The 21,274-nt window shown below is 52.4% G+C and overlaps 1 protein-coding gene across 2 annotated transcripts; it reads right to left on the bottom strand.

Moving 5' to 3' along the window:
* Nucleotides 1–630: 630 nt before the first annotated feature.
* Nucleotides 631–15,092, bottom strand: CBLC (Cbl proto-oncogene C). Of its 2 annotated transcripts, none has more exons than XM_069458517.1 (12): nucleotides 14,674–15,092; nucleotides 9,724–9,870; nucleotides 9,398–9,554; nucleotides 8,968–9,089; nucleotides 7,729–7,866; nucleotides 5,311–5,398; nucleotides 4,527–4,658; nucleotides 3,786–3,947; nucleotides 3,419–3,499; nucleotides 1,015–1,130; nucleotides 816–887; nucleotides 631–707 (listed from the first exon to the last, which is right to left on the bottom strand). In XM_069458517.1, the coding sequence occupies exons 1-11, from the start codon at nucleotides 15,024–15,026 to the stop codon at nucleotides 878–880; spliced, it is 1,506 nt and encodes a 501-aa protein (XP_069314618.1). In that variant the 5' UTR covers nucleotides 15,027–15,092; the 3' UTR covers nucleotides 631–707; nucleotides 816–877. The 2 variants fall into 2 exon arrangements, with proteins under 2 accessions (XP_069314618.1, XP_069314619.1); XM_069458518.1 differs by having other exon boundaries at nucleotides 3,422–3,499.
* Nucleotides 15,093–21,274: the final 6,182 nt, after the last annotated feature.

Raw genomic sequence — 21,274 nt, 5'->3', positions numbered from 1 at the left:
CTGGGGGCCGGACCCCTGAGTCTGAGGGGGGAGGGGCTGGGCCTGGACCCCTGGGTCTGAGGGAGGAGGGGCTGGGCCTGGACCCCTGGGTCTGAGGGAGGAGGGGCTGGGGCTGGACCCCTGGGTCTGAGGGAGGAGGGGCTGGGGCTGGAGCCCTGGGTCTGAGGGAGGAGGGTCTGAGGGAGGAGGGGCTGGAGCCCTGGGTCTGAGGGAGGAAGGTCTGGACCCCTGGGTCTGAGGGAGGAGGGTCTGAGGGAGGAGGGTCTGGACCCCTGGGTCTGAGGGAGGAGGGTCTGAGGGAGGAGGGTCTGAGGGAGGAGGGTCTGGACCCCTGGGTCTGAGGGAGGAGGGTCTGAGGGAGGAGGGTCTGGACCCCTGGGTCTGAGGGAGGAGGGTCTGAGGGAGGAGGGGCTGGACCCCTGGATCTGAGGGAGGAGGGTCTGAGGGAGGAGGGGCTGGACCCCTGGGTCTGAGGGAGGAGGGTCTGAGGGAGGAGGGTCTGAGGGGGGAGGAGCTAGGCCTGGACTCCTGAGCTGACCAGGTGGGGATGGGCCTGGGGCCTGCCCTTTCCCAGTGCCACGCTGCCCCCTGGTGGCCGCTGCCCTCTTCCTTCACAGACTGGAGGACAAACCAGGCTGGGAAGTTTATTTCCGTTTCACAAACCCCTTCTAGCCCCGGGGCTCCGTTTAGCAGCACATCTGGGTGCCCTGCGATGCGGAAAGAGAGGTGTGTTAGATCGTATCACATCCGGGAGGAGCGGGGCAGGCCGGGCCAGGCCTGGGGGAGGGAACCTGAAGAGGGGGGAGTGGACCCACCTGGCCTCCAGGCGTGGCAGCCAGTGGGGGGCCCCACGGGGCAGCTGGAGGGGCGCTTCCCATCAGGAGTTCCTGCAATGGGGAGCGTGTTGGGGGGCACCGGGGATTCCTGGGACCCAGTGCTTCCCTCTGCCCCCTTCCCCGCCCACTTTCCCTTAGACCCCAGTCCCAGAGCAGCCTACCCGGCCCCTTCACTCACTCTGGGGCCCCCTCCGTGGCTCGGGGACTGGAGGTGACTTCCCACGGGGCTGAGGTCTCGATCCTAATTCTCGGCAAGGGAAGGGGAGTCCGGAGTCTGGGGAGGGCCAGAGGTGCCTGGAGGGGAGGAGATTAAGAAATGTCCCAGTTGAGCGGCAGCCTGGGGGCTGGGGGCATCATTTCACAGTGGTGGTGGGGGCTGTAAGACAGGTCTCTTCAATCCATGCCTTTTGTTTTCCTTCTCACCTCTGCCTTGGGCAGGAAGAAGTTTTAGTTTTTCTGTCCACCCACCCACCCATCCATCCACCCACCCATCCACCCATCCCCCCTCCACCCCACAAACATTTCCTGAGTGTCCACAGTGTGTCAGGCACTGTTTTAGGTTCCGATGAGACAGCCACAAACAAGATAAAAAAAAAAAAAAAATCTCTGTCATCCTCGTGATGCTGACGGTCCTCTGAGCCAGAGGCGAGTAATCAGCTTATGAACAAAGCGATATCTCAGAGCGGGTTCCGAGAACTTCAGAGTGCACGGGGCGAGTGGGGGTGCCCGGGGAGGCCTCTGGGAGACAGGGATGATTGAGCAGATTCCTGCCTTCCAGAAGGATCCTGGCAGAGGCTCTGAGACTGGGGTCTTGCTGGCTTGTTAGAAGAGCAGCAAGGGTCCCCTGTTGCTGGAAAGTGGGGGGACAGGAGGTGGGGAGGGGTCCAATCCCCAGGCCTTGTGGGCTGCGGGCTTCGCCTTGAATTCTTAGAGTCCTGGGGAGCTGGGAAGGCTTCTGAGAGGCGAGAGTGGGGCTCCGACTCAGGTTAGCCGCTCTCACTGGCTTCATCAAAACCTGTGGGGCTCCTGCCATGCTTGTCCCCATTTTCCGCATGGACACGCTGAGGATCAGAGAGGTCCCCAGTGGGCCAGTGGGGTGCCAGGATTCTGCTCAATGGCGGTGTCGCCCCCTAGAGGTGGGTTTCTCAGATGGAGAACAGCTGTGTTGGGGCTCATTCCCTGGGACACAGCACCATATGCAAATCACAACCAGGGGACGACCCTTAACACAGCCCCGTAGGCATCCAGTGCGCACAGCAGCCCATAGAGGCAGGGATGAGCATGCGTGGTACTCACTTTACAGACAAGGGAATGGAGGCCCACGGGGGAGGGAAAGACGGCCCTGGAGGCTAGAGCCAGGGGCCTGGTCGAGTCCTGACTCCATCACCCGAGAGCTGGGTGACCATAAGCTCTCTGCGCCTCAACATTCCCCTCTGTATAATGGGATCGTAACAGTACCTGCCTCAGCAGGCTGTCATGACAATTACATGAATATGTTCAAAAGCAGTGCCAGGCACATAGCAAAAGTTAGACACACATTAACTAATTCTCACCATGACAGTCACCTTGCTGGGAAGTGGCAAACCCAGGGCTGTCTTTTCTATGGTATGTTTTGAAAAATGAAAGAGTAGGAGCTGCCTGGAATTTGAATCAGGCAGGGTTTGGGGAGAGGAGGAAAGGATGTGCTAGGCAGAGGGCGCAGCCTGGGCAAATATGCGACCCTCTGGCCGGATGTGCCCGGAGTCGGCCACTGTCCTGGCTGTGCCCCCCTCCTGTCCCCAGGGAGCCGGCTGAGTGCCTCCTAATGTTTCCATTCGCTTTTGGCTGCAGGTCGGGATCTGTTTTTAGCTTCCCTGGCTGGTCTCACCGCCACCCCCACTTCCTGCTGGCTCTCTTGTTTGCTGTGGTCGAATAATGTTCCCGGACTTCCCGAGCTGTTTGTTTGAAGAGGGCCCAGTATCGATTGAAGCCAGTGTGTACCCAGCCTGAGATGCTGACAGAGAGCTGCCCCTCTCCAGCAGGCCAAGGTCCCAGAAAATCCTGGAGTGAGGGGTAGGAGGAGAAGAAAGCAAGGCCTGGCCTTACTTAAAAAATAAGCAGATGTTTTGGGGGCCTTAAAGACCCCAACCCTGGCTTCTCCTCTTTCAGGCTGTGTGGCTTTCAGCAGGTGCAGTCACCCCTCTGAGTTTTTTTCCTCTGGAACACAGGGAGAGGGACATTTTCCACTTCATAGGGCTGTTGGGAAGACCCAGTTCAGTGTATTTGTTGCATGCCAGTTTATTGAGCACCTACTGTGTGTGTCAGGCACGATTCTAGACTCCGGAGCTATAACAGAGAATGAGTCCGAGTCCTGACCTGTAGGCGGGTTTCAACCTGCTGATGGTGACAGAAACCAACAAAGCCATAAGCTCTGCCACGTGGCAAGAGGACTGTGCCAATGCAGGAGGGCAGGGTCCCACAGGGATGCTGTTTTCAACCAGGTGGCCCAGGAAGGCCTCCCTGAGCACCTGGCCAGACTGGGGACCCTACCCTGGGGTTGAGTAAGACATGAGCCTCCAACCTCAGACCTGTGTGTGACTCACCACGTTCAGCTGGCCTATATTTCTGGGTCTCCTGGGGGGCAGATCTGGCCGAGGGGGCAGTGGAGGAGCCGAGGGGGTTGCCTGGAGGAGACAGAGGGTGGGGGCAGGTGTGAGCTGTTGTTTTCTCCTCACTGACATGTCCTCCTGCTGGGGGTTCCAGCATTCAGACACTGTTCTAAATTCAAGATATAACGGAAAACAAGACACAGTGCTAACCCCTGGGAGGGGTACAACCGGAGAAAGCCACAGCCTCAGACCCTTGGGGAAGCAAAAGTGCAGGCCCCTAGGACCATGAGTCTTGTCACCAGTCCCCTCCTCCCTCAGGCCCCAGGGATTCTGGTTCCAGCTCCTGCCCGGTCCTGCTCACCTGCCCCAGCTCCAGCTCCCCGTCTTCCTGGTCATTGCTGGGGCCCGGGTCCTTAGCAGTGGCCTGGGCTTCCACGGGCTTCCCTTGGAATTGGTAGATACTTATGGCGTCCCAGCCCTCGATCTGGCGGCGGCAGAAGGGGCAGGTCCGGCTGTCCTCATGCTGGGGAGGTCCACAGGGAAAGGGTCAGTGACTCCCTGTTCTCCAGCATGTCCCTTGGGCCTGTGAGGACCTCCACCCCCCAACCCCCGCAGAGTGATGTGGGGAGGGAGAGAGGAGGAGTCATGGAGGTGGGGGAGGGGGAGGGGCCGGGAGGGGCCCACACAGGAGGGAGCCACTTGTTGCCAGGGCAGCTGCTCCTGGACCCGGCCTTTGGGGGCTCAGATTCTCACTGCAGCCCTTGGGAGGTCACTGTCAACAGCCCCATTCTCCAGGGCGGGAGGCTGAAGCTCAGAGAGGTGAAGCCACTGGCTCCGGATTGCCCAGCGAAGGAAGGAAGGAGCCCTTTCCACTAATCATGGAGCCAGGGAAGGAGAAACAGAGGTAACACAGGCAGAGCGAGACGGAAGCAGAGACACACACACAGGTGGCCGGGCTCCTGAGTGATCCTGAGCGGGTCTCTGCTCTCCCTGGGCCTCAGTTTCCCCACCTTGTCAATGAAGCATGTGGGAGATCCTCCTGTGGTTTCACTGTAGGGGGCGGGGGGACCAGAGGAGAAGGCGGGGCAGGGCTCAGACCCACCTGCCAGGCAGCCAGGCAGTAGCTACAGAGCAGGTGCCCACACGGCTTGATCTTCACATCCTTGTCATTCTCAGCGCAGATCTTGCAGAGCTCAAACGTGGAGTCCATGGCCCAGTACAGCCGCAGCTGCTCCTGGCAGGTGGGGAGATGGGGAAGGCGGGAAGGGGCAGGTGTCAGCCATGGGGATACGACTCGGGCCACAGGAAGAAAGTCCCAAGCCTCTGCACCAGCCCTGAACCCTCCTCCAAGTTCAAAGCCAGTGTGTCCATCTGCCTTTGACATATCTTCACTCCTTGTTATGAGACTCGTTCTCCGGGGTTGTCTGCGCTCACGGTTGCCAAATTTAGCAAATAAAAATACTGGATGCCGTTAAATTTGAATTTCAGATAAACGGTGAATAAAATTTGAAGTCTAAGTATGTTTTAAATATTGCACAGGATATACTTATACTAAAAAACATATCTATTGTCTCTCTCTCTCCCCCGAGGGGTGGCTGTGAAGATGAAGAGCTGGCACAGGGGCTGTCACTGGCGAACGCTCAAGTGCATTAGCTGTTCTGATGATCTCAGCGCATCTTTTCCTTGTTTAATCCCCATGATAACCCCTGAGAAAGAGGCAGGAGGAGCCATATTTCCAGAGGATTAACTGAGCCTCAGAGATGCCAAGTGATTTACCCAAGGTCACACAGCCACCATGCCAGCACTCCAGCCCAAGGCCTCTGAGCCAAGGTGGAGCGAGGCTGGGGGCAGTGGGCAGGGACTGTGGGCGCAGCGCTGGGTCTCACCTCAGACACGTGGATTTGCTGATGCGGTTCTACCTTGCGGAGCTCGGTCAGGTCCGGATTTTGGTTCTTCCCATCTGGGTAGAGGTAGCTGGGGGAGGGTAAGGGGGGCAGTTGAGGGGCCATCCAGTGCTTCCCACCCCCAGACTAACAAGGACCCACCGGCCACAGGGCCTTATGGCCCCCTGGGATAAGGATTTGCCTCAAGTCCATTGCTGGCCTGGGGATATTTTCCCTCTTCCCTCCGCAAATTGGGACACACCCCCAGGGCAGGGCTGTGTCCCCTGAGACCTCCAAAGAAGGGGCACACTAAACCTGAACAACTCAAGCTCTGGAAGTAGGGATCTGATTGAACAAGAACCAGGAAACTGATTGAAATCTCAGGCTTAGCCCTGTTGGAACCTCACCCGTCATCTTCAGGCCCGAGCACGACAGATTTTAGAGTCACAGACTGTTGGAGTGACCAAGTCCTAGGATCTTAGCATCAGGACTGGAAGGACCCTCTGAGACCATCTGCACTACTTCTTGCCTCTTCAGACAGTGACCTGAGGCTCCATGTGGGAAAGGGGACGGCTCCAGGTCACGTGGTGAGGTCCAGAGAGACGCAGAACCAGGGCTGTAGGCAAGATCTCAGCACTGGGCTGCAGGGCAGCCGAGAAGAAGGTTCTGAACCCTCCAGCTCTCCCATCCGGGTCATAACTGCATCCTCAGACCAACGGAGGGATAAGAGTCCCCTGAGGCTGGTGACCCTGCCTGGCCTTCTGTGTAGAGCGGAGCGGGACCCCTGGCCTGGGCCCCACGGTGGATCTCCTGCAAACACACTGTGTGACCTGGGTGGGGCAACTCTACCTCTCTGGCCTCAGTTTCCCCTTCTGTAAAAGGGGTATAATGATGCGTGGGGTAAAGATTTATGGTGAGGATTAAATAGGACGGTGCTCATGAAACATGCAGCTTGTCTGCACACCAGCACCTAGTAAGAGGGTGCTGCTGTGATCAATTTAGACCCAGAAAGCCACCTTGCCATGCGAGGGAAAGAGCTTGCTGTCCCTTCCCCTGTCTCAGGGTCTCAGTTTTCCCCTCTGTAAAACGGTGGGGGCTGTGTGCGTTGTAGGGCAGGGGGATTGGGCCAAAGTGTTGGTATTCACACTTAGAACCCTCTTCTCCAGTGAACTCTGGCCTGGAATTCAGGACAGGAGCGTGGATAAGGGACACACTCAGAGCCTGGCCGCCTGGCTTCAAATCCCAGCGGGTCAGCTCAGTAGCTGTGTGACCTGGGCATGTGGCTCTGCCTCTCTGTGCCTCAGTTTCCCCAGCTGTCAAATAGAAACATCATAATAGTGTATGTGTGTGTGTCTATACAATAGATCAGTATTCACAGACTCCCTATTTGCAAACTTTCCTACTCACTGCAGTGTCTTTGGAACCCCCAGATCAATATTCCCAAGTGCTTTTGTGATCACTCAGGGACATGGACAGACGGTGAAAAATTTGAGCTGCCTACTGTGCTCGATCTTAGCTTAGGTTGAATTTCGGCTCTCACACCATAAGCAAGTGTCTTTTTTTATAGCCTATTTCTCCCATTTTTATGCCTTTTGTTGATTTTACTGTTTTAAATGGCCCCCAAGAGTGTTGCTGAAGTGCTGTCTATTGTTCCTAAGTAAAAGAAGGCTGTGATGTGCCTCGTATGTTCGACAAGCCTCATTCAGGCACAAGTTACAGTGCTGTCGGTTTTGAGTTCAATGTCAATGAATCAACACTAAGCATTAAAGTGTCTTTAAACAAAACACACATAAAGATTATTATGTTGTGGTTGATTCACAAAAATGTTGCGATCAGAGACTTGCAGGAACCTAAAGTTGTATTCACTCAATAATTCAGGGTTTGTGGTGAATTATGAGAATAGGCAGCGTATCTGTGTCTCTCCCTATCTCACACGGTACCAGTCATATAGACATGACTGATAAGAAAGCTCTGGTTAAAGGCGACAGTCTGGAAGCTAACCTGCTTCCTCCTACCCAAGGAAACTTCCGAAAGAGGGGCCCTGGGGCGGCCAAGGTTACGGGTTGAAAACCACCAGTCTAGCCGGTTCCCCAGCTCTCTGTCTTTGCTACCAGTCTAGATTCCAGAACAGGATATGATGTCTAGAAGGAAAAGCCCTTGAACCCAGTTGCAAGGAATGGAGCCCCCGGGGTTGTGTCCGTGTCCCCACACACTTCTTAGAGCTGCTGCGGGCGGGCGTGGGAGCTCGGCGCCCTTTCCCCTTGACTGCCACCTGCTGGAAGCTTGTAGTATTGCAAACCTGTGACGTCCGCTATGTGAATTGTGTACCCTCAAACGTGCTGTTTTGGACAGTGCTCAACATGCATGACCTTTCGAAGTGGATTTTGCTGGCACCCTCCTCCTGCCAGGATGGGGACTCACAGGCCGTTCTTTTGTCCTTCCAGGAGTACCTGGAACAGGGGTTTGTTGAGAGGGATGGTCTGCAGGATGCCGCCATCTGAGCTCACGTACCCGATGGCCCAGTGCCCCAGTCGAGTACAGCTGGGCCGGAAGATGTAGCTGGAGGGAGAGGAAGGTAGGAGGGGGTGAGGGAATAGTCACTACTGTCCTTTCTGGGAACTCCCAGTCCCCCACCCTGTTGGGGATCCAGGTATGGAAGTCCTCACCCCCAGCTTCATCCTCTAGGCAATGAGGTGCTAGATTCCTGTCCGCCACTATAGGGGTATCTGTTGTTTTTATCTGCTTGGCTTTTATGAGCACAACATCCCTGTTTCCATTTGGAGACCTCTCTTTCCTTCACTGGGGTTTAGACAAGGCTGATTCTGGCTTGGCCAATCAGTGCATTTCAGGACCCCCGACCACAGTGCTTGCAGTCCGTTCTGGGACTTTTGTTGGAAGGTATTCCATTTCTACAGAGGTTGCTAAGCTGGTAGGGTATACAGCTGGGACTTCTAAAAGCTACTTGCTACCATGCAGAGAGACCATGTCTGAGAATGAAGTTAACACAGAGGAAAGCAGAGATGGGGGTGAACAGGAACTGCCTCCTGACCGTAGCATAGGAGCACCTGGATCCAGCTGTGCCGGATACCCACACCCTGGTCTTTTCAATTATAGGAATTAATTTATTCCTCCCCCTACTCCTTTAAACCAGTTTGAAGTATAGCTGGAAGAGTGTTAATACACTCACTTTCCTGGGGCTTCTGTACCTCAGCCCTGCAGAGACTCACAAACCTGACCTCCTATTCCCTTCACCTCTTGGTTCCTCAACTCTTAGCCCTCTGGGGTGACTCAATGGCTCAAAACTCCTGACTTAAAATAATTTAAGGACTCATATGTCACGTTTCCCAGTCTCCTATGCTAACAGGTGGGGGGTTATACTCAAAATATTTAACAGATGGTGCAGCATGGGCTGTATCAGAAATGGACTGTACCCTGGGACAGGGTCTTCAGGCCTTCTGCCAGAACAGGTATTGTCCCTTTAGCTGCCACACTATGGGAAGGTCCAGGAGGTCTTGGGGGAAGAGGCAGGGTGAGAGGAGTCCCAGGTTCCTCAGTTCTAACTCTCTGAGGGGTGTCTGGGCTTCACCACACACCGGCCCAGGACCCAGACCCCCGAGACCCTGCAGCCCCATCCTCCGGGGGCCCCGACCTCTCTCTCACCTGCCTGGCTTGTCCTTGCAGGCCTGCAGGCGCGCTCGGACATCGTCATACGTGAGGAAGGCCATGTAGCCCGGGTGGTTGACCGCCAGGAGCTGCCAGTTCTTGAGGAGTGTTGGCCATGGCTGGGGTGGGGCAGGGCTTGGGTCAGGGAGGGACCAAGGAAGCACCCACAGCCCGAGTGCCTCCCAGGGTTCAAGAATCCAGCCACATCGTTCACACCCATGGTGGGCATCAGGAATATATCTTTTACACAGAAGACCCAGACTTCCTTCCTTCCCCAGGACTCACGAGTTTAGGATCCCAGCCTCTCCTCCCCTAGACCTGGGTCCGGGCCCCCAGCCCCTCCTCCCTCAGACCCGGGGGTCCAGGCTCCAGCCCCTCCTCTCCCAGGACCCAAGAGTCCGGGCCCCCAGTCTCAGCCTTTGCTGACCTGGAAGAGCCTGGTGAAGATGTCAAACTCGAAGATGGACACGTGACCACTGCAGGTGAGATCAATCGTGGAGCGCAAGGCGAGGGCCGTGGAGCCTGGTTCCACCGGGTGGCAGGTGCACAGGAGGGACTCAAACTCGGCCCAGGGCAGCACACACCTGGGCAGGGGTGGGGTGGGGGAGATGCATCTGAGGACTCTGGGAGCCTAGGATGGGAGGATCCGCAGGGAGGAAGCAGCTGGGGGCCTGGACTCCTGGGTCCCTGGGCAGGAATGGGGCTGAGGGGGGGTTCCCAGCCAAGGGGCCCTGGGGGCGAGTGTTCACTCACCGGGCTCCACAGTGCTCCCTCCAGAAGGTGTGGGCCGGGGCCTTGGTGACCTGGTACGTGTGTCCACAGTACTTTCCCCTGGGGAAGAGAGCGCCCAGCTCCGCGTGCATGTAGCTGAAGATGAGGGCCAGCTTGGCCAGCTGTCGCCTGTGAGGATGGGTGAGGACGCGGGCTGGATGTTGGAGCTCCCACCGACACCTCCTTCCCCCCTACTGCGGGGAATGCCCCAGGGACAAGGCCCCCAGACTCTCTCTAACAAATCAGCGCAGGTGAGAGTCCATTCCAAGACTGCCGGTCTCAGTCCGAGGCTCCCTTCCCTGTCCTTCCTCGTCCGTGCCTCTGCCTGAAGCCCACCATGGCTGGAGCCGAAACCTTGCCTCCTGGGACTGTGGGGACAAGTAGTTGCGGGGGGCAGTCTGCATGCGGCTCACACTCCCAACATGCCTCTCAGGTTTTAGCGTCACCAGGGGGTGTGGGGATGGGCCCTGTCTCTGTCTCTTCTCCTGTCCGCTGTCTCCCTGAGTCACTGATAAGGATATGGAGGCAGTCAAGGGTAGCTCTGACCCTTATCAGCTGTCTGATTTTTTTTTTTTTTTTTTTTTTTTTTTGAGACAGAGTCTCACTCTGTTGCCCAGGCTAGCGTGAGTGCCGTGGCGTCAGCCTAGCTCACAGCAACCTCAAACTCCTGAGCTCAAGCGATCCTCCTGTCTCAGCCTCCCGAGTAGCTGGGACTACAGGCATGCACCACCATGCCCGGCTAATTTTTTCTATGTATATATATATATTTTTTTTAGCTGTCCATATAATTTCTTTCTATTTTTAGTAGAGATGGGGTCTTGCTCTTGCTCAGGCTGGTCTCGAACTCCTGAGCTCAAATGATCCACCCACCTCGGCCTCCCAGAGTGCTAGGATTACAGGCGTGAGCCACCGCGCCCGGCCTGCTGTGTGATTTTTGACAAGTTCTCTTTTCCCCTGGAGCCTCAGTTTCAACTGTGAAGTGGGGCTAAGTACAGCCCCTGCACCGGGGAGCAGTGAGGATTCTCACACGTCTTACGCGCACATAAAATGCTTAGCACGCTGGGCAGAGAATTGGCGCTCAACGCATGTTCATTTCATTCCTGTTCTTATTTTATGTTACTAGTGTCCTTGGGTACTCTGGGAGGCCGAGGCGGGAGGATCGCTTGAGCTCAGGAGTTTGAGGCCAGCCTCTGCAAGAGCGAGACCCCATCTCTACAAAAATTGAAAAATTAGCCGGGTGAGGTGGCATGCGCTTGTAGTCCCAGCTACTGGGGAGGCTGAGGCAGAAGGATCACTTGCGCCCAGGAGTTTGAGGTTGCTGTGAGCTAGGCTGACGCCATGGTACTCACTCTGCCAGTGCAAAAACAGCGAGACTCTGTCTCAAAAAAAAGAAGTAGGCCGGGTGCGGTGGCTCACGCCTGTAATCCTAGCACTCTGGGAGGCCGAGGTGGGCGGATCGTTTGAGCTCAGGAGTTCGAGACCAGCCTGAGCAAGAGCGAGACCCCATCTCTACTAAAAATAGAAAGAAATTATATGGACAGCTAAAAATATATATAGAAAAAATTAGCCGGGCATGGTGGTGCATGCCTGTAGTCCCAGCTACTCGGGAGGCTGAGACAGGAGGATCGCTTGAGCTCAGGAGTTTGAGGTTGCTGTGAGCTAGGCTGACGCCACGGCACTCACTCTAGCCTGGGCAACAGAGTGAGACTCTGTCTCAAAAAAAAAAAAAAAAAAAAAGAAGTAGGCCGGGCACGGTAGCTCACGCCTATAATCCTAGCCCTCTGGGAGGCCGAGGCAGGAGGATTGCTTGAGCTCAGGAGTTCGAGACCAGCCTGAGCAAGAGCAAGACCCCGCCTCTACTAAAAATAGAAAGAAATTAGCCAAACAACTAAAAATGGAAAAAATTAGCCGGGCATGGTGGCACATGCCTGTAGTCCCAGCTACCTGGGAGGCTGAGCCAGGAGGATCCCTTGAGCCCAGGAGTTTGAGGTTGCTGTGAGCTAGGCTGACGCCACAGCACTCTAGCCCGGGCAACAGAGTGAGACCGTCTCAAAAACAAAACTAACAAAAAAAGTAGTGTCTTTGGGCCAGGTTTGTAGCATTCCTGCCAGTTTCTGAGCACTGTCCTTTCCCAGAATCTAGAACTGTGTTGTCCCATATGGTAGCCGCTGTCTACATACAGCTCGTCAGATGGAGATGTGCTTTAAATGTGAAATACACACCAGATTCCAAAAACTTGGCGCAAAAGAAAATGTAAAAACCATTAGCTATCTCATTAATAATTGGGTTATATTCATTATAAGTTGACAATGATAATATTTTAGACGTAGGTGAGTTAAAGAAAATGTTATGGGCCAGGTGTGTTGGCTCACGCCTGCAATTACAGCACTTTGGGAAACTGAGGCAGGGGGATCGTTTGAGGCCAGGAGTTCAAGACCATCCTGGACAACATAGTAAGACACTGTCTCTGCAGAAAAAAAAAAATTTAAAAAAAGAAAATGTTATTAATACTCATTTCACCTGTTTTTAAAACATATTTGGTCATATGTCTACTAGAAAATTAAAAACTATATACGTGGCTTGCATTAGATTTTAATGGAGAGTGCTTGTCGATGTCCAGAACCTCCTTCAAATAGTTTCCAAGACCCCGGTGGCACTAAGCACACCCACCAGGCTCTCACTAAACCCCTAGACTTCCTACTTTCAAGAACCCATTGAATTTAGAACAGAGGTTCTCAGTGGAGTTATATCACCTTTCTAAGGAGCTTCTAGAAATTTGTTTGACATGGTAATGAGGATGAGGATGTTCAATTATGAGGAGAATCCTCTCCAGCAAGGTCTGCCCTCGTCTCACTCGACTTCTGAATGTGCCATCAGACATTTGTGAATCATGGTAGAAAATCCATTTATAATTATCTGAGCCTACAACCCGATTGCCTTTTATTTTATTTTATTTTATTTTGAAGGGGTGGGGGGCCGTAAGGAGGAATGTTCCGTTGACTGGTTTGGTTTTGTTGAGACAGAGTCTCACTCTGTCACCCTGGATAGAGCTCAGTGGTGACATTGAGTAACTCACTGCAACCTCCAACTCCTGGGCTCAAGCAATCCTTCTGCCTCAGCCTCCTGGGTGACTACAGGCGCACACTACAACGCCAGGCTAGTTTTTGTTTTTTATTTTCCTTTCTTTTTGGTAGAGATGGAGGTCTCACTCTTGCTCAGGCTGGTCTCGAACTCCTGAGCTCAAGCGATTCTCCCACCCTGGCCTCCCAGACTGCTAGGATTACAGGCGTGAGCCACCGTGCTCAGCCCCAATTGCCTTTTATGTGAGCATTTTTTGTGCCTTTTAAATTTATACTGAATTTTGTAGAAATCTAGCTGTCCTAGATATCAAGAGAAGACTATTTGGCCGGGCGTGGTGGCTCATGCCTGTAATCCTAGCACTCTGGGAGGCCGAGGTGGGTGGATTGCTCAAGGTCAGGAGTTCAAGACCAGCCTGAGCAAGAGTGAGACCCCATCTCTACTAAAAAAAATATAAAGAAATTATCTGGCCAACTAAAAATATATATAGAAAAAATTAGCCGGGCATGGTGGTGCATGCCTGTAGTCCCAGCTACGTGGGAGGCTGAGGCAGAAGGATTGCTTAAACCCAGGAGTTTGAGGTTGCTGTGAGCTGGGCTGACGCCACAGCACTCACTCTAGCCCAGGCAACAGAGCGAGACTCTGTCTAAAATAAATAAATAAATAAAATAAAAAGAAATTCTTAAAAAAAAAAAAAAAAGAGAGAAGACTATTTGAATCTGCCTCATGGCGGTTCTGCTTACAGGTACAATGTCTGACTAGTCAATTCTGCCTTCCAGAATAGTTATAACTTGGCATTTTCATTCAAAATATAGACAATATATTATGAAAAACATTCCTTTTATCACTCTCTTATAATTTGGACATTATAGTGATTAAAAACTATGGCTGGGTAGGTCGTTAAGCCAATGCATATCATTTCAGGATGAATTAAGGAGACATTACAAAATATTTGCTATAAAGAAGGAGTGTGGCGCGGGCGCAGCGGCTCATGCCTGTAATCCTAGCACTCTGGGAGGCCGAGGCAGGTGGATCGTTTGAGCTCAGGAGTTCGAGACCAGCCTGAGCAAGAGCGAGACCCCCGTCTCTACTAAAAATAGAAAAAAATTATCTGGCCAACTAAAATGTATATAGAAAAAATTAGCTGGGCATGGTGGCACATGCCTGTAGTCCCAGCTACTCGGGAGGCTGAGGCAGGAGGATCGCTTGAGCTCAGGAGTTTGAGGTTGCTGTGAGCTAGGCTGATGCCACGGCACTCTAGTCTGGGCAACAGAGTGAGACTCTGTCTCAAAAAAAAAGGAGGGTGGGGTGGGGCCCGTCAGGGCTGAGAACCACTGATCTAGACCTTGTCCTGGGCTCCCTGACAAATGTCCTCTGCCCTGTCACTCAGCGGCCCCCTCCTGAGAGTCCAGAACAGCAGAGGGGCCAGCCTACAGGCAAGTCCTAGGGCCCGTGTCAGCTGTTCCCCAGGAACTAAAGTCCAAGTGGGCAGCCCAGGGTTGACGGGGGCCTAAAGATCCCTTTCCCCAGGTGTGTCCCTTCACACCACCTCGTGTAGGAAGCCCCATAGGGTCCCCATGTTCTGGGAGAGTGGGACAGCGGGAACTGTAACCTGACTGCTGGATCGCCAAGGAGAAGGGGAAATGGGTGACCAAGGGCATGGGTGCCCAAGGAAGGAAAAAGCTGGGTGGCTTAGTTTTCTGAGTTCCTTTAGGGAAGAGGGGCTGCAGCTGGGGACTTCTGCGTCTGAGGGAGGAGGGTCTGGGGGCCCAGAGCCTGGGTCGGAGGGAGGAGGGAGCATGACCTGGGGCTCACTCGTGAGACCTTTGTCCTGGGGCGAGGGCTTCCACTCACCTGAGTCTGGAACCCTCCCGGAAGAGCTCGTCGTTTGCACCTTTTTGGCCCCGGGGTGGCAACAGCGCAGCCACCTGTCGGCTCTTGGGCTCCAGGTTGGCGAGGTAAACGACTAGAAAGTCCCCAGAGCCCCCGGGACCCTCGGAGTCGCCTCCGGTGGCCTTCCGCCGGGCGTGGGCCACCTCTCGCAGCAGCTGCGCTGTGCGGGGCACTAGGTCCCGCAGCGACGGGGGACTCGTGGCCAGCCGGGGGTCCCCGCATTGCTCTTCCAGGCACTGCAGCAGCTTCACCGCCCGGCTCAGGGCGCGGGGCTCTTCCCCCTGTCGCCCCCGCCCGGCCGCCGCCGCAGCCATGGGTCCCTCGGGTGTCCTGGGAGGGACGGGTGCGGCTGCGATAGGCGCGGCGAAGCGGCGGGTGGAAGGAGGGGCGGGCCCTGGAGAACCGGGGAGGGGACTGCAGGTATCTGTGTTCCCAAAAGGGGCGGGGCTGGGGGATCTGGCATCTGGGTCCCCTAGAGGTGGGGTTTGGGTCTGAATCCCCCCAGAAAGCAGGATAGGGTGGCGGTAGGAGGGGACTCCAGGTGGGGTGGGAATTGCAGTTAGGATGTCTCCGTCCCTGCAGGGAGGGGTGAGGGTTGGGGGAGTCCTAGGACTTTTGTTGGGTGGGGGAGGGCGGCTGGGAGTTCAGGTATCGTGACCCTACCGGGAGGTGGGACTTGCACACGGCACTTCTGATTGGGGCCGAAGGTCTGGGTCTTCGGTCGTGGCACGGGATTAAAGGCCAGAGAGACGAACTTTCTGGGAGGAAAAGGTCAGGGAGGTGGCACTATACTATCTCTCTGTCCCGGAGACGGAAGACACCGAGCGACCAGATCGCCGGGGCCCCCAGGGGCAGGGGTTGGGAGATGGTGTCTGAGGGGGCAGGCATTTAGCAGCAGGATTCTTGGGTCCCCATGGCTGGAGGTCTGCGGGAAATCAGGCTGGAGTTTAAATACCACTGAGTCCCGAAGGGGCGAGGTGGGAAGATGCGGTTCACGAATGCGGGGGACCTAGGCGCGGCTAGTCGGTGCAGGACTGGCGGGCGTGGTTTTCTCCCTAACCTGTTGAACCTGCAGAGCTGCGGTCCCCAACCCCGCGGGCCGCGCATCACCGCCTGAGCTCCGCCTCCCCGCCCCGCCCCCCACTCCCACCGCGTCCGTTTAAAAACTGTCTTCCATGAATCCTGTCCCTGGGGCCAAAAAGGTTAGGGACCGCTGTGTAGAGTGTCAGCCCGGCCGGCCTGCGCGCTGGGCAGCCACCCGGGGCGCTGTGGGCCCGGCTGTCACTATGCCCCAAGGCATCCTGGCCACGCCCCAGGAGACAGGGTCTTGCTCTGTTGCCCCAGCTAGGGTGCAGTGGCGTCATCATAGCTCACTGCAACTTCACACTCCTGAGCTCCAGCGATCCTCCTGCCTCAGCCTCCCAAAGTGCTAGGATCAGGCCAAGTTTTGAGCGCGACTAGGCACATATCCAGAGAATTTCTAATCAGAGCGAATTAGTGATAGCTAATATTTATTGAACACTCACGTTCCGTCAGGCCCTGTGTGTCGCGGTTTACAAGCCTTTGCTCACTGAATTCTCAAAAACCCTTTGAAGTGTGAGCGGAGGGGGCTTAGGAAGAGACCTGAATCTCCCCTCCCACCACCCCCATCCCGCGCACCCCACGCCTCTCCTACCCCCAGCCCCATCTCATAGAACCCGAGAATCTTTAACTCGTGGAGTCTTTGATGTCGCATCTCAGACTAAGCAGAGACCGAATCTTTGCAGCCCTTGCCTTCCCGCCCGCTCCAAGCCTCAGTCTTCACTGCCGGAAAACAGGATGCAAACCCATTGGCTTGGCAAAAGTTCAAAATTTTCACTATGCCAAGTTGGAGAGCAGCTGTTGCGGGTGTGAATGGAGAAACCACATGGAGAGCAGTTTGGCAGTATCCGTCAAACCTTTGGACAAACGGACAGCGCAGGTCCGTGGCCAGCTACCTGCTTCAGAGCTGTGGCTTGTAAACACTTTTGCTCACCCACACCCGGACGTTAATTCAGGTGTCGACATTTGAAACAGAAGTTTCACAGGATAGCACCGACTCTGGGCATGCACTCTCCTATCTTCTGATGAATTTCATTTCATTAAAGGAAAAATTGCATTTGTAACCCACTAAATTGATTTTACAACCCACTAATGGATCTTGTTCGGCAGTTTGAAAAATACTGCTCTAAGAAACTCCAAGAGACCTTTTTACAGATATTAATTGCAGCCTTGTCGGAAATGGAGGGAAGTGGGAACCAGGTGAGTGTCCCTCACCAGGAAAAGAGATGAATCAATCGTGGTGAATTTTCACAATGGAGTCCCTCGCGGCAGTTAGGATGAATGAACTGGGCACAAATGCCAACAGTGTGAGCCATAGAAATGTAATGATGAGTGTCCTGGGTTGGATAATGTCCCCATTACCAAGTTCTGGTCCGCTGGAATCTATGAATGTGACCATATTTGCAAAGAGGGCCTTTGCAGATAAAATCAGGTTAAGATGAGATCATATTGGATTAGGGTGGGCCCGAAATCTAATATGACTGGTGTCCTCATAAGAAAGAAATTTGGCCACAGGTACAGGTGCACATGCACCCCCCCCCCACACACACACACAGGGAGAACACCATGCGATGATGGAGGCAGAGATTGGAGCCATGTGTCTATAAGCCAAGGAATGCCAAAAATCGCCTGCAAACACTAGAGGCTGGAAGAGGCAAGGGAGGATCCTTCCCTAGAGCTTTCAGCGAGAGGCAGTGGGCTTCCAGCCTCCAGAACTGCACGAGAATAAATTGCTGTTATTTTAAGTCGCAGTTTGTGGTAATTTGATATAGCAGCCCTAAGACTGCTCATTACTAACACAATGGGGGGTGGGGAAGGCAAGTGTAGAACAAAAAGTATAGCACAATGACATTTATACCAAGTTCGAAAACCTGCAAAACCAGTGCTCTATATCATGTGGGGATACATATGTATGTGATAATCACAAAACATGCATTGTGACGCTGAACATCAAATCCAGGCTGCAGAGAAGGAAATGGGTTGGATCTGAGAAGGATACACGGAGTCTTCAAAGATTCCACTAATGCTCTAATGTTAAAAATCTGGATTGAATCTGGTAAAATAGTGTGAAAGTTAATCATAGGAATTGGGTCATTCTTGTCATACCCAACTAAATCAGAGTCGAGGGGCCGAGAGGAAAAAGCACTCAGGGTACATAACTTTGCACTCGAAATGTAATTCTCTGCAAGTCACGTTGCTGAAACTGCCTGTTCTAACCTGAAACCAGTTATCTGTAGCTACGGAGATTATTTGCTGCAACTCTAGGACTAATCTTGCCCACCAGTCGGAGCTTGCCAACCCCCCAGAGCTTTAATAATATCAGTGAACTTTCTCCCAGGACCACATGTAACATTCCTCTTTTTAATAAAACCTTCAACCTTCTCTTTGTTCTTTGGACATACTGAAGACCACCTGGGCTGTGTGTGTGCCCTGGATTGCAGTTCTTTCTTCCTAAATAAAACGTTAAATTTAGAGACTTGTCTCTATGTTTGCCTTTTGACTTCAACAATAAGTAGAGTTTGCATAGTTGCATGGTGCATACGGAAGAAGTGAATGACATGAAATGATGCTCAAAAATATTATCAGTTAAGAAAATGAGGCCGGGCGCAGTGGCTCAAACCTGTGATCCTAGCACTCTGGGAGGCCGAGGTGGGAGGATTGCTTGAGTTTTGGAGTTCGAGACCAGCCTGAAGAAGAGTGAGACCCTGGCTCTAGTAAACAGAAAAATTAGAAGGGCGTCATGGTGCATGCCTGTAGTTCCAGCTACTCAGGAGGCTGAGGCAGGAGGATTGCTTGAGCCCAGGAGTTGGAGGTTGCAGTGAGCTATTATGATGCCACTGCACTCTACCTGGGGTGACAGAGCCAGACTGTCTCTTAAACAAAAGAAATGAAAATTAAAGCTACAGTGAAATACTAACTTCACAGCCACTAGAATGGCTGTTATAAAAAAGACAGACAATAACATGTGTTGGCAAAGATATAGAGAAATTGAAATTCTCATACACTGCTAGTGGGAATGTAAAATGGTGCAACTGCTTTGGAAAATAGTCTGGCAACTCCTCAAAATGTTAAACATAGGCTGGGTGCGGTGGCTCATACCTGTAATCCTAGCACTCTGGGAGGCCGAGGTGGGAGGATCGTTTGAGCTCAGGAGTTCTAGACCAGCCAGAGCAAGAGTGAGACCCCGTCTCTACTAAAAATAGAAAGAAAAATTAGCTGGGCAACTAAAAAATACATAGAAAAAATTAGCCAGGCATGGTGGTGCATGCCTGTAATCCCAGCTACTCAGGAGGTTGAGGCAGGAGGATTGCTTGAGCCCAGGAGTTTGAGGTTGCTGTGAGCTAGGCTGACGCCACGGCACTCTAGCCCAGGCAACGGAGCGAGACTCTGTCTCAAAAAAAAAAAAAAAGTTAAACATAGAGTTATGCCCAGTGTTCACGCTGGTAATCCCAGCACTTTGTGAGGCCGAGACTGAAGGATTGCTTGAGGACAGGAGTTCGAGACCCCATGGTGGCGCGTGCCTATAATCCCAGCTACTTGGGAGATGAGGCAGGAGGATCACTTGAGCCCAGGAGTTTGAGGTTGCAGAGGGCTATGATCTTGCCACTGCACTCCAGCCTGGGCAACAGAGCAAGCTCTATCTCCAAAAGAACAAAAAAAGAGAGAGAGGGAAAGTTTAAAGAAAAATATTAAATAAATAATATTAAAAAATAGAGTTAACATATTACCATTCCTAAGTGTATATATATCACAGAGAATTGAAAACATATATCCACATTTTTGGAAACAACCTGTATGTCTTCAACTGGTGAATGGATAAATAAAATGTGGTATATTCATATGATGGAATATTAATTCGGCCATTAAAAGGAATGAAGTACTGACACATGCTACAACGTGGATGGGCCTTGAAGACAGGCAGAGTGAAAGAAGCTAGTTACAAAACCTGGTATGTTGTATGATTCCATTTATATGAAATTATCTGAATAGGCAAATCTATAAAGACATTGGGAAGGGAAGGGGGGAGAGAGGATAAAGAGAAGTTGGTTAATGGGCACAAAAATACAGTTAGACAGAAGGCATGAGTTCTAGTATTTCATAGCACAGTAGGGAAATTATAGTTAACAATAATTTATTGCATATTTCAAAATATCTCGAAGAGAAGAATTGTAATGTTTCCAACACCAAGAAAAGATAAATGTTTGAGGTCATGAATATCCTAATTACCCTGATTTGATCGTTACACATTGTATACATGCATCAAAATATCACACATACCCCAAAAATATGTACAAGTAAGAAATAGCAATAAAAAACACACAAAAAAGAAAGTATATTGGGATTGTCTAGTGCAGGGGAGAGGTTGGGGGGTAAATAGGGAATGACTACTAATGTATATGAAATTTTGGAGTGAAAAATGTTTTTAAATTGATTCTGGTGATGATGATTGCACAATTTTGTGTGTATACTGAAGCCACCGAATTAGTAAATTTTATGGTAAATTGCATGGTATGTGCGTTTATACCTCATTGAAGCTGTTAAATAAAAAGTAGAGACCTGACGGTGGCCACAAGAGGGCGCTCTGAGCACAGGTTTACACCGTCCCTTGGGAATGGATTTTTCTCGGCCATGCCCCCAATTGTAACCACACCCCCAAGACCTTGGCTCCACCCGTAGACCTTAACTGCACCCTAAGGCCCTGGTCACACCCTCAAGGTTGTGTCTGAAGTGTTCATCTCCAAATCTCCCCAGACTCTGACCACAGATGCATGCATAGACTTAGAGATTCTTGGAAACACAGAACCTAAAACCACAAACTTTTAAACCATGATTTTATTTTGAAATCTTTTTTTTTCTTAAAAGTTTTTTTCTTTAGTAGAGATGGGTCTCCCACTTGCTCAGGCTGGTCTCGAACTCTTGAGCTCAAGCAATCCTCCCACCTCGGTCTCCCAGAGTGCGAGGATTACAAGCATGAGCCACCGCACTGGGCCCTCAGCCTTTCTTTGTGTTTTATGAAATTGACAGTTTTGAAGATTACAGCCCAGTTCTTTTGTAGGATGTCTCCTTGATTTGAGTCTGTCTGTCTGATCACCTTGTGATTAGATTGTAGTAGCAGGGATATGATAGAAGTGATGCTGGGTCCTTCTTGGTGTATTATATTGAGGGGCGCATGATACTGGTTGACCCATTAATGCTGATGAACTTAATCAGTTGGTTATGGTGGATTATGGAATCCGACTTATAAACTCACCAGATCAGTCTCTTCACTCTCTGGGTCTCAGTTTTCCTTTCTGTAAAATGGAGGTTTGGCTCACACAAGAGTCTGCAAACACCTACAGAGCCGATACATTCTGTTTAGCTCTCACAGTCTTACAATTCTTCTTTGGAAAGTTACCAGCATTTAGGGTTTGGCAGATTTTGTACATGCATCTGGAAGAGATGTTCTCTGACTCTCTGAGTTTACCCGGGGTGGTGAGAACAA

This window comes from Eulemur rufifrons, chromosome 24, assembly GCF_041146395.1.
Source record: "Eulemur rufifrons isolate Redbay chromosome 24, OSU_ERuf_1, whole genome shotgun sequence".
Lineage (NCBI taxonomy): Eukaryota > Metazoa > Chordata > Mammalia > Primates > Lemuridae > Eulemur > Eulemur rufifrons.
Note: the sequence above shows the minus strand (reverse complement) of the source record. Positions and strands in the feature narration are given on the sequence as shown.